Genomic DNA, 12,531 nt, shown 5'->3' on the forward strand with positions numbered 1-12,531 from the left:
TGCCTGCTCTGTTCTAGGCACTGCTCTGGTCATGGGGACACAAAGGTGAATAAGACATGGGCACTGATGGTTGGTAAAGCCTACTTTTTGTGCTGGTTCAGAAGTTGGAGGTAAATTTTTCATTAGAAAATTTATGTGAGGAGTTAGATGTAAAACTAATTTTCTTTTGTAATCTAAGAATGCATCAGAGGTGATTTCTGTGGGCTTTCATGTTTGGCTCAAGTTGAAATTGTTTAACTGTGTTGAAAGCCAATAGGAGTGATAGCATTTGTCAAAGAGTGACCTGGGATTTCCTCTTATGACTTTTAATAGACATCAAAGAAGATGAAGTTGGTTTCTGCTTCAGCAATAGCCATCTTGGGAAATTACCCAAGATCTTAGTGCTGATTATTTATTCATATAACTTGGATAGCATTAGAAAAGGAGGTAAAGGTGTATTAAAACTGTTGGAAGACTAATATGCAGTTATAAATACTCCTTCTAGCTGTCAAAGCAAAACCTTAAGAATCTTATATGATCTGATGGTGTGTTATAAAACATTAATAAAACTTTACATGAAAAACTGACTAGTGAGTTAAAAAATTAAGACAATTTCAAACTTTAGAAAACTATTCATCTGAATTGTTTTCTAAATTCACTCCTGAAAATACATGCTTTTTAGGATGCATCCCTTCCTAAAATTCAAAGAAGCAGTGATAAAATTCAAAGAAAACATTTAGTTAGCTGCCTTAACCTTATTTTATGGAAAAATGTCAGTAGAAGTTGTATTTTTGTGTGGAGTGTGTGTTTTTGTGTTTGTAAGTATTTAAGCAGATGACTCATTTGTCTTTACTAATTAGTGCTAGATTCGATGTGAATCATTAAAAATTACAGAAGCCTCATTTTTAGCAAGTTTTTCTTCTCTTTCTCCTCTGCTTAATTTTAGCTAAGCCACTGGCCAGCTTCATCTCCTTTTCTTACCTTATTTTTTTCCATTTTCTGATAGAAGTAGTTGAATTCAATAAAATGACCTCAAGATGGGAAATAAGAGGTGAATGAAAGAGAAAAGAGGTGGTATAATTAACAGACTGGCCACAAGCACCTGAACAATTCAGTAAAATGGCCGAGATGCCCTCTGAATCAATGACATTTGAGTAGCTGCTGCGTATTATCTTAGCTGATCTGTTATATGTGTGGTGGCATATAGTAGATTTTCAACAAATATGGGCGAATGTATGAATTATTATAGTTCATTAGATACATGTCAAGAAGTTCTGTGATATGACTTATCTGAGGTCATGATTTAAGTATGTATGTAGACAATCATTTTTTATTGTTAACCACTATAAGATATAAACAAGGTTATGGTTGTTATCTTCACTTTAGAGGTGAGCAAACTTCAAGATTTTAGTCCAGGCTCTGATTCACACGGCGAGTAAATTATAAAGCCAGGACTGTCCACTGTTGTGTTAGACATTGAGAAAAGGTTGTCTTTTCTATCCATAAGTGGCTCGCAATCTAATTGGGGAGATATTCTGCATTTACAAAAATCACTAAATCTTACCATAGAGCTCCCCGACAAATACTTCTTGAAGGTTTTCCATGCCCGCTGCTTTATTCTAGCTATTATCTCCAAATGAAGCTATTAAAATAGCCTTTTAATTCTGCCACTAACATTTCCTGACTTCCATCTCCTAAAATACTGTTGGAGGAATTATCTAGTCATGTCATTCTCTAGGTTAAAAATTTCAGATTCCCTATGTCTGATAAAAGCCCATGCATCTTAGCATGCATTTTGGACCCTTTCCAATTTATTTCTTTACGCTATCTCCCATTATGTACAGTACCTTTCACCATGCTCTGTCATTCACCCTGACCCAGAATAGGCCATTCCACTCCCTTTGCCCAGATATTTGCTCATACCATTTCCTCTGTTACTCATTATTTTCACAGAAGAAGGAGGCTCATTTTTTAAAAATTGTTATTTATTGAATTTTCAAATCTTATTTAGCCTCCTCAAGCAGACTTGGAGTGGGATTTTTATTCTCCTACTCTCTTCATTTTATTCCAATTCCTAGTATGATAACAAAATAAGAAAACATTCACTGAGTGTTTAGTATGTACCAGTCATTACAGTAAGCATCACAATAAGCTTGTAGTGAGATATTGGTATTAACCCCATTTCAGGTGAGGAAGCTGAGGCTGGGTGGTTAAGTGACTGCCCAAGCTCATACAATTAGAAAGAGCTCTATACTACTGCACTGTACTATCCCCCAAAGGAGACGCCATGTCTTGTTCACATTTGTAATTCCAGAGACTGGTACATGGTTTGTGTTTAACTGCCTAAGCTCAGGGTTCTTCGTCTTTAAAATGGGTAATAATACTCTTGTTACCTACTTTATAAAAATGTTCAGAGCAAAGGTCAGCAAATTAAAGTCTGTGGGCCAAATCTGGCAACCCATTTTTATAAATAAAGTTCTGTGGAAATGCATCCATTAATTTATGTATTGTCTGTGACTGCTTTTGTACTACAATGGCAAAATTAAGTCGTTGCAGCAATAGCCATATGACCACCAAAGCCTAAAAGTATTTACGATCTGGCCCTTTACAGTCAGTTTTCCAACTCCTGATTTAGAGGCCTCAGTAATATATTGCCATATTGTTTAAGTGTTTTGATTCATAAACATAAGAGACCATTATCAGTGTTTCTACTTAAAATCTTAAAGGATAAAAAAAATCTGGATTTTATGATCGATGAAACTGTAACATCACTTTATATTCATGTAGCACTCTCCATAAGAGTTATTCAAATAGATAGTTCTATTTAGCATTGCTAACCAAGTTAAAAATAAAGGCAAAATTTTAGATGGATTCATGACTTAATAGAAAAAATATAACCCAGAATTAAAAGATGGTTTCCTAATGAGAAAAGAGTGCTACAGCAGCCTCAGTGAGAAGCTGCTTCTTGAATGAATGGATGAATGAATGACCTGCTTGCCCCTTCTGTTTTGCAGCAGACCTTAGAAAGGCAGAAGGGTTCAAGCAAGCTTACAGCAAAGGCTCAGTACAAAGAGAAGAGAATTAAACAGAGCATGGGCCACGCTGGATAATAGTCTCACTCAAAGTACAGCCTCTACATCTGTAGTTTGTCATCTGCCACAGGAATCGCCCGTTTTAGCTCTGGTGTCCTGCACTTTGCAGGTAGCTTTATAATAACTCTGTAGCACAGTCTTAGATAGCTGGACTCCTCAGCATCCCCCACCAGAACCCACTTCATAAGTTCAATTTTCCAGTTGGCTTCCAATATGCAAGAAATGACCTCGCCCTTCAGGAGTACCCTGCCTCCTACCCTTACTTCTTTCAGGGATGAAACTATCAGAATAGAATCCAGTAATTGAAGCATTCTTAAAGGAAATATACACTTGATAGTACTTAATATAAGTATATTAACAATCACTTTTCATTTTCCAAGAAAGTGACCCTTATTAAATCAGATAGGATTAAGAATTCAATTAATACTTTCTAGCCATCAGTCTAATCTGTCATGATACATGAAATAATTAAAATGAAATTTCTTTTTAAAGCATTTTATTATTTGAACTTTTTACTTAAGTATTCCCCTAATGAATAAGGTTTATGACTTACCTGTAAAAATAAAATGCTTGTTTTTTCCCTTTTACTTCACTCACTTTATGAAACCAGATATTTCTAAACTGTGTAGAACCCTGAGATTACATCAAATTATTATCCAAATGAATATGATGAGCTTTGCAATCTTTCCCTTTTTTTTTTTTTCTAATTGTGACAATAACAAAATCAGTTCCTAAAGGAGTTTCAAAAAGACACTTTTTTCCTCACTTGTTAATACTCTTCTCATGAACTCAGAAACATTTTCTGTTTTGATGAATGCAGAGAACTGGCAAATTCTTATATGGATAATATAAAAGGAGATTTCTTATACCTGTGTTTGATATTTTGCCTCCAAGTATGATAGATTTTTTCTTTCCTCTGAAAATTCACTCTTTTGATCGAATGTACCAGTTGTGCCACTAATATAAAGTATTATGTTATTTGAATAATACATAATTTTGGATTAGTGCCTAGAATAACTGATGAATCACAACTCTTTTTATTACTATTTCCTGTCGTTGAACATTGTTTTATACTGTGTCAGATATGTGACAGTCCACTAACTATTTAAAGCAAGGTGGTTGTGTATTCCTGTTCTGTTTCAACTTTAAAATCCATATGATATAGAGTAAGCAATTTAGAAATTGAATTATGTTTGAACTGGTGATAAAGAAATTTTACATTTGTATTTGTCTCTATAATGAAGATATAATGTAAAGTATTATTAATATTGTAAAAAATAAATTTGTTTACATGCCCATTTCTATTTATTAGAAAGAACTAGTAGAGCATTACATATTCATATAGCTGTGGGGTCTCATTTTCTCTCCCTTTCCAATAATGATATCTGTTGAACCTATCTTTCTACAGAAAACCTAGAAAAATAGAACTAGTTTTTTAAGCAGTGAAAAGCATAGTGCTTAGAATTTTTATTTGTCCATTAACATACAATTGATTGTAATTAAAAAATTTTTAGATAGCTCTTAATGATAATATATTTTGAGGTTTACCCAGAAACATTACTGATCTTCCTTTATTTAGCTGTATGATGTTTACTCTCACCCCTATTATAGGTGAGCCCTAAGAAATAAAAAGACTGCCCATTTTTCTTTTCATTAACAATGCTGCTAAAAGTTTGCTGTAAGCATTTTCTGAGGATTTGAATAATGTGTGGCTTCAAAATTTTCCCTGTTCTCCCTTTCCCTTTATTCTTTTATATATTTTTGGAGGACTCTAAAAAAGCTTTTGTAGGAGATATATATCTGATTAGAAATTAAAACAGAAATATTTAAAACACAGAAATGTAAAAGTACGTATTCTGTTGCCTTCAGAGGAATGCCATGATCACATGTCATGCAGCCTCTGAAAAATATCACTGGGTACTCATGAGAAGATGAGAGTGAAAATGCAAATAACCTATTATTTTTATTTGAAATATTTTTTTCCTCCCAGACCCTCTGAAGAGGTTATGGGGTCCTTCCAGGAGTCTTCAAACCATATTTTAAGAACTGCTATCATTTCAATTTGATCATTGAAAGATGATCAAATCTTTAATTGTAATATATTTGCATGTATTCAACTTTCACGAAGCTCTTCTTAAATGACATAGTTTACAAAATCTGAGCCAATAGGAAAGAGTATTTGTGTGTGTGTATCATCTGGCTAATTTTCTTTCTTTTCTCCAGTTGTGGAAGTTCTTAAAGCCCAATACTCCACTGGAATCTCGGATTACTAAGCAATGGTGTGAAATTGGTTTCCAAGGTGATGATCCTAAAACAGATTTTCGAGGAATGGGACTTCTGGGACTGTACAATTTACAGTAAGTAAACTTAAGAATGAGTGAGTATTAAAGTGATGTTCTGGTCTCCTCATATTGAAATGACAAAATTGAGATATTAGTTCCAAAAGCCACTTCCCGGAAGACCCCCAAAAATATTCAAGTCCTCTAAGAATTAACTCAGGTTCATAAAATTTAAAAAGCTGCTATCATCTTCCTTTCATTTGGCAAACTTCGTAGATTCTTTTAAGCAAATCTCAAATGTATTTATTTTAAATTTCATCTTATGAGAAATTTGAAATATATATAAAAACAAAGGAGAAGATTATAAAGACCTATCCTTATACTAATCACCCAGATTCAGTAATTATCAAGGTTTCGAAATACTTGTAATATTTATTTTTTTGGTAGAAGTGTGTTAATGAAAATGTTATACTGCTTGTCATTTTACCCTCGAGCTCTAAAAAAAACAAATTACCTTATGTTAATCCAAATGCCATTATCACATCTAACAAAATTAACAATAATTCCTTGGTGACATCTATATCAATCCACATTCAAATTTCCTAATTCTCTCAAAAATCTCTTTTTATAGCAGATTTGTTCCAATCCAGTTCCATACAAGATCTCCAAATTATACTTAGTTATTATGTCTCTCCAGTCTTTCTCAATTACAGCAGTTTTTCTCCTTCTGCCCTCTCCTTTTGCCCCCTCAGCCATGTCATTAACTTGTGTAAGATTCCCAGTCAGTTGTCCTGTAAAACGTCTCATGGTCTAGATTTGTCTGTTTACATTTATACTCGTCCCTTGTATTCCTGAAAATTAGAGGTATTCAGAAAGGCTTGAATAGCTTCAGTTCAACATCACAGTAGGAGGTCTGCAGTGTCCCCACTCTCAGTCCTATACTGAGATATATCAGAGGAATTATAGCCGGATGGCTCCATCATAAAAATCCTGTCAGCCCTTTATCTCATCATTTCCTCCAATTATTTTCACTGAACCAATTAATTAATTGTGCAAAAACTATTTTTCTAATTCTGTTATTCTTCCCACAGTTGTTGGCTGAAATTCTGTAAAGTTTCAGTTTCCTTTATCTACTATGATTATTTGGTTTCTCTAAAATATAGGCAAGACAGATGCTCACTAAATAAGCTGCCAATTTTTAGATCAAGGACTTAGTGCCCTAGTTCCCTTGTTAGTGATCAAAAAAACTCTTTTTTGGCTTTATCTCTCTGTTTTTTAAATATTATTTTTAACTCCTGGTATAAACTAATCGCACTCATTATTTTTTCATGCTTAAATTGAGTCCTTTGTGGCCATTATTTTTCAAGCCATCAGCAGTCTTTTTAAATCAGTTCTTGTGTCCTTTGACACTACCTTATTAATGAGAATAATGATTTTTTTTTTTTAAGAAATTAAGGCTTAGTCATTTTTGATGGTGCCCCATTTTTCCCCTAGATCTTTGCCTTCATTTTAAATTTAAGAAGTTTAATAATCACTCATTCTTTTATGAAATGTTTTAAATGCTACATTATTATATAATATGAAAGAATAAAAAGTAAATTTTGGTGACAAAGATAGTGTTACAAATAAGTGGATAAAGGGCAAGCTTTTGAGTAAGTAGAGCTGGTACAACTGGTGTTCCATTTAGAAAAAAATAAAATTAAATCTCTATCTCACCTCAATGACATAAACTATAAAAGAAAAATTAATAAATTTCACACATTAAAATTGAAAACCATTGTAAGATAAGCTACAATAAACAAAGTGAAAAGACAAGGCAACATTGACACATAAATGATAAAGGATCTACATATATCCTGGACTACATTATTCTCTAAGGGTTATTTGTCTTATTTACGTGAGGATTATTCTAGACATACTGAACCAAGGAATATGAGCAGACATAAAAGAGGAAACCTAGATGATCAACAAAAGTATGAAAAGAAACTCAATTTCATTAATAATCATGGCCATGTATATTAAACTCACTGACTTTAGTTTGAAATTTTCTGAAAGAAAATCCAAGAGCTTGTTTTATCCTAGATTTATGCAAGAAATATATATACATCAGATTAAATAATATATGCTATAGTCTTATTTTCTAATTGTTGTTATAAGTACTCTTTATGATTTATTTTTGAAGATATGTAAGCCTTTTGTATTTATTAGGAAACTTCATTACCCCTTTCTCTCCAGAACAAAATTTTATTTTTAACATCTCTAAGCTCTGTATTTTCCATTCATCCGGAATTAAAATACTCCATGAATATTCTCCAAGGAAAATGCGTTTGAAATACATCCTATGTCACCTCCTCTAGTCTCCTCCTTTTTGTGTCCTTTGACTGTCACGGTCCCTCGCCATGTCCCTTCTTCCAGGCTTTTCTGACTCTGAGGAGCCTCATCTTGCCCCCTCATCTATAATCCCTCTTAATAAGAATATCTTTGGCTATCTGGGGAATGGCGAAGTTCATAATTAAATTTTCAAACCTACTGGAATCATTCCTAAATCTATGTGAGTTTTACAACTACCCTATTATATTGTCATTACATTTGGAAAATTCTATTATGGAAAGGTATTCTCTGGAAGAGCTGAAACAAGTGATAATCTTATGCTGGTGTCCATTTCTGAATCCAGAATGGCCTCAAATTGGATTTAAATGAATGTATTCAATAGGTATGGAGTTATGGTGTTCTTTTCCTCCAACTGCAGGTATTTTGCAGAAAGGGATGCTACAGCAGCTCAGCAGGTCCTCTCCGACTCTCTTCATCCAAAATGCAGGTAATTGTTAAAAATAAAAGGTAGATTAAGTTTTATGAATGAGGCAGAATGAACTTCATCTCCTACATAGATCTGTTGATGAGCTTCTCAGGAGAGTTGACCCACCAGAAGTGAGGCTTAAACCTTTTTCAACCAAACCCTTTTGACCAATGCTGATGGTTGAAACTTCAGATACTTATTGTGGGACTGAGGATGTAAAATAGCACCATTCAAGCGACATGTGTATTTAAGGGGCCTGATAACATCACTGCTGTCCAGGAAGATTGAAGAGGTGGGCATAGAAGTAGGAGAAAGTAGAGTCTAGAAGAAAGAGCTTAGAAACAAGGGAGCACATGGGAGGATAGAAGGGAAAATGGAAGTCATGAAATCAGGAGCTGAGAAAGTATGGAATTACTGGGGCTTTTTTTCTTTTAATAAAATTCCAGATTCTAAATTATTTGCATTTTCATTTAACTTTCTAAATATTTCTCTAACCGATTACATGAAGGGATATCACTAAAGAGGAAATAAGGTATTTTTTCTTTGCTTTTGTGTTTTGTCGCTTTTCTTTTCTTTTAGAATAAATACAGGCACGAATTTTTAAAAGAAGAAACCTAGATGACCAACAAAAACATGAAAAGAAACTCAAAAAGCAAACATTTTTCAACTTTTTATTTATTATAGTTTATTATATTTGGGCTGTGTTTTAGTGAGAGAAAAAAACAGATTATACCAATCTGAAAGAAAATGTCAAAGAGCCTTTTCTACAGCCATCACTATACCTGGTTGGAGAAATATTTTGAACACTTCACCTAAAGACTGAATATATCACCACACATGCCTTGACCTCATCTATTCCCCAGACAAGGGTATTTTATTTGGGAATTCTGTTGCACAGAAGAAATTTGCTCTTCTTTTAATATAGTTCTAATTTTATTTATATATATATATAATATATATATATAGTGTGTGTGTGTGTGTGTATGCTTTAGTCCCTCTTTTGCAGTCATTATTTTGTGTCACCTCTGTCTCCTCAGCATGGCAAGTTCCTTGTTAGTGTTCATGTTTGCTAAACAAGTCCAAAATTTTATCATACCATTCTAAAAATTCATTGACTTTAGAGTTCTCCTCCCAGCTTACTATTATACTTATTCTAGCTTCTTCTAGCTAAGGTCCATTAAATTATACTGTACTTCTCAAATTTATATTTATAATCTTTTATATTAAATTTTTGTTTTCTTTATCTTTTATTCACTTTAGGAAAACACTCAAATCATTTAACTCTTTTTTGATACATTACACAGTTAAAATCAAGCTATTCTACTTTTTTAACTACATTTTCTAAATTGCATATTTTTGTAATATAGAAACTCTTGAATTCTCTCTAATTAAAAGTGTCTAAGGAGTCTGTGTGCACTGTAAGGTGGCATTTCCTGGGGGAGTTTCAGCCAGACGACATGAATCCTCCATGGTCCTGGGGAAGTGACAATAAGCTTAAAATATTTCTTGATTAACCATTGGAGGGAGGTTAATTGTGTCTACAAGCCATTCTTAGAGAGGAAATATTTAAGAGTTTGTGTGATTGCTCCTATTTAAGAAGAGATTAGTATCTCTGTGTGTGTGTGTGTGTGTGTGTGTGCGCGTGCGCGCGCGCGTGGACACGAGCATTTAGATAAAGCTACCATGCTTTGTTCCTCATGCTACAATAAAATTGACTAGTTGAAGTTCAAGTATTGATCATTCAAATTGATGGTAAATGTCACTGAATACAAATTAGAATGTTTTGAAAATGTTACTGTCCTTTACCAATGTTGGAAAGAAGTATATATATTGACTGATTTCGATATCAACATAGATTCTATCAGGCCCTAACTATTTCAGATGTTCAACGGGAAGAAGCCAATATATATACTAAGGAAAGCTCTTTCCTATCTGTCCTTCAGCAAGCATTGTATGTTATGACTGTTGTGAACATCCATCTATTGAGTCCCGAAGTAACTTGAAAGATAAAAGTAGATTTAAGTTGAAAAGAAGAATTTTGACTGTTAGTTTTTTTGTTTGTTTGTTTAGGGTCTGTGTGTGTGTGTGTGTGTGTGTGTGTGTATGTGTGTGTGTGTGTTTCCTGAAGAGAGGGATTCATTCTTTTGGGGCCAAGATATCCTATAGGTAATCAAACAAATAAAAGTCAATTGGCCTTTTCTTGTATTTCCAATGCAGATGGAGATTTTTAACAAATATGGAGACACTATGTATTTATAAAGCTTTGTTAAAGAGAAAATGGGTGCTTATAAACTTGTTTATATAAAGTTTCTTAAAATTCACACATAACTCATTTTAGTTTGGATATGAGTCTTTTAAGGTAAACATCTCCTAATGCCTCTTTGGCTAGATGTTTGGTTAGTTGGCAGTTACACTTTATAAACAGGTGGCATATTTTAACATTAAAGGCAGTTACTTTTAATTACAGCTAGTCATTTACAGAGTAGAAAGTATATATAGTTAAATATCAGCTTTGCATCGTGTTTTTGTAGTCTTGTGCTGTGTGTATGTGTGTCTTTTGATGTTGTGTTTGCCATGTATTATAGAGACCTCTTCTTTCTCCTACTTAGGTGGAAGCTAAATGTTCATAATATCTCTGGTTTTTTAATTTTATTTAGTTCAAATGATGACCACATTTTTTAGCGTAAAACACTGAATAAAAGTTTCATTAACCACGAAGAAGAGTGGAACTTGGCTCCTGCCTACAAGACATTAGCAGTACAGATGGGGATGAGAAATGGGTGGATATGCAAGTACACGAAGTAATAGAATGCATGGCAGAATTTTCAGAATGCTTCTGTGATAAAACCCTTTCTTTAAACAGTCTTATTCAGAAGCTCAAATTACGAAGTGGATTAAAAGTGGAACTGCAATGGTTTGCATGTTTTAGCTTAGCCAAAGGAAATGTCAGTGCACTTGTTGAAATAGAATTTTTAAAACCTATATAGTATTCCTCACTTCCTCCCTCCCTTCCTTCCTCCCTCTCTCCCTTCCTCCCTCCCTCCCTCCCTCCCTCCATCCCTCCCTCTTTCTCTTCCTTCTTTCCTTTTCTTTGCTTCCTCAGTAATTTATTTAAGAATAAATATTTATTTGTCATCTACTGTGTGCCAGACATTACAAACAAGGCTGAATAGGAAAATGCCATGAGATAAACCAAATGAATTGCAGTAGGGAATTCTGAGAGAATGAGGAGAGAGATACCAGGCAAGGTTTCATGGAAGAGATGTTGTTTGATAATTCATGATAGTATAAAATAGTCTTCAGGGCTGTCTCCCACTGCTATGCTAAAGTGAATGGGAAATAAGTAGCATGGCTTTAACTGCATTTCTGAGCTCCATATAAATTGTATCTTAGCTTTTCATTGAAAAATTTAAATTGATTAGTATTTGATAACTGAGTTACACATGTCTCTGCATCTAGTCAACAGTTTAAACATAAACATTAAAAGACAACAAGTACCAATTAGAGATTAAATCTTATTCATTCATTCATTCAGCAAATTCAGCAAAGCGGAATGGGAGAAGAAAAGGATGGATAAAGCAATTGGGTGAGTGTGGGATTTCATAATAAAGGTGTCAGTCTGAACCAGAACAAAAATGTCCCAAGAACACCGTGAAAGATGACCTGTATGAAATCTATTTGTCCTGATAGAAATATGTAATCCAGTTGAATTTTTAAAAGGACCTGTTTATCTGTTTTTTAATGTATTTGTATGATTATATAACACTACTTCGTCTGTGACCAATTGACAAGGTTTAGAAATGTATAACTATATGAAAATGATTTTTAGAAATTATCATTTAGAATTTTATATGGTAGTTTTAAGAATTTCTATCAAGTATCAGGCTTTTAAATAAAAATTTACTTAGAAGTTGTTTTTTTTTTTAATAATGCCCATTTCATCTAAAAATATTTTGAACTGAGAACTCCTTTTTTTTTTAATGTGCTGGATTTATATCAGATAGGACTTAAAAACGCTTTCATTTAATTTTTGATAGACATGTAGAAAAGGGCTAGAAAATATACCCTGAGTGTTAAGATACTTAAATTTTTTCTCATTTTAAAGGTAAAAGTTCTTTATTTTAGAAAATTTAGAAAATATAGGAAAGTAAACAAAAAAATCATCCCAATCTTATTACTCTAACAGACTTGTATTAATATTTTGTGGCATTTCATTCTGGCTTACTTTCTGTGCATATTTGTGTATATATAATAAAACTTGGCTTGTTTTATAAAATTTTAAATCTTGCTTAAATAGTCTTTTAGGAATGTAGTTTTCATTGGCTGAATATGTTATGTTAGATTACCATAATTTGTTTCACCAATCGCCTTCTTTAGGATATTC

At 33.2% G+C, this 12,531-nt stretch overlaps 1 protein-coding gene across 3 annotated transcripts in view; it reads left to right on the top strand.

The window, feature by feature from the left end:
* ELMOD1 (ELMO domain containing 1) overlaps positions 1–12,531 on the top strand; it is a 62,021-nt gene that overhangs the window by 41,807 nt on the left and 7,683 nt on the right. For all 3 annotated transcript variants that reach the window (XM_023535375.1, XM_011368137.2, XM_011368136.2), the window contains 3 exons: positions 5,295–5,428; positions 8,100–8,168; positions 11,683–11,733. In XM_023535375.1, coding sequence (XP_023391143.1) covers positions 5,295–5,428; positions 8,100–8,168; positions 11,683–11,733 — 254 coding nt within the window. The remainder of the gene's footprint in view (positions 1–5,294; positions 5,429–8,099; positions 8,169–11,682; positions 11,734–12,531) is intronic.

The sequence above is a fragment of the Pteropus vampyrus genome, unplaced genomic scaffold (assembly GCF_000151845.1).
Source record: "Pteropus vampyrus isolate Shadow unplaced genomic scaffold, Pvam_2.0 Scaffold139, whole genome shotgun sequence".
Lineage (NCBI taxonomy): Eukaryota > Metazoa > Chordata > Mammalia > Chiroptera > Pteropodidae > Pteropus > Pteropus vampyrus.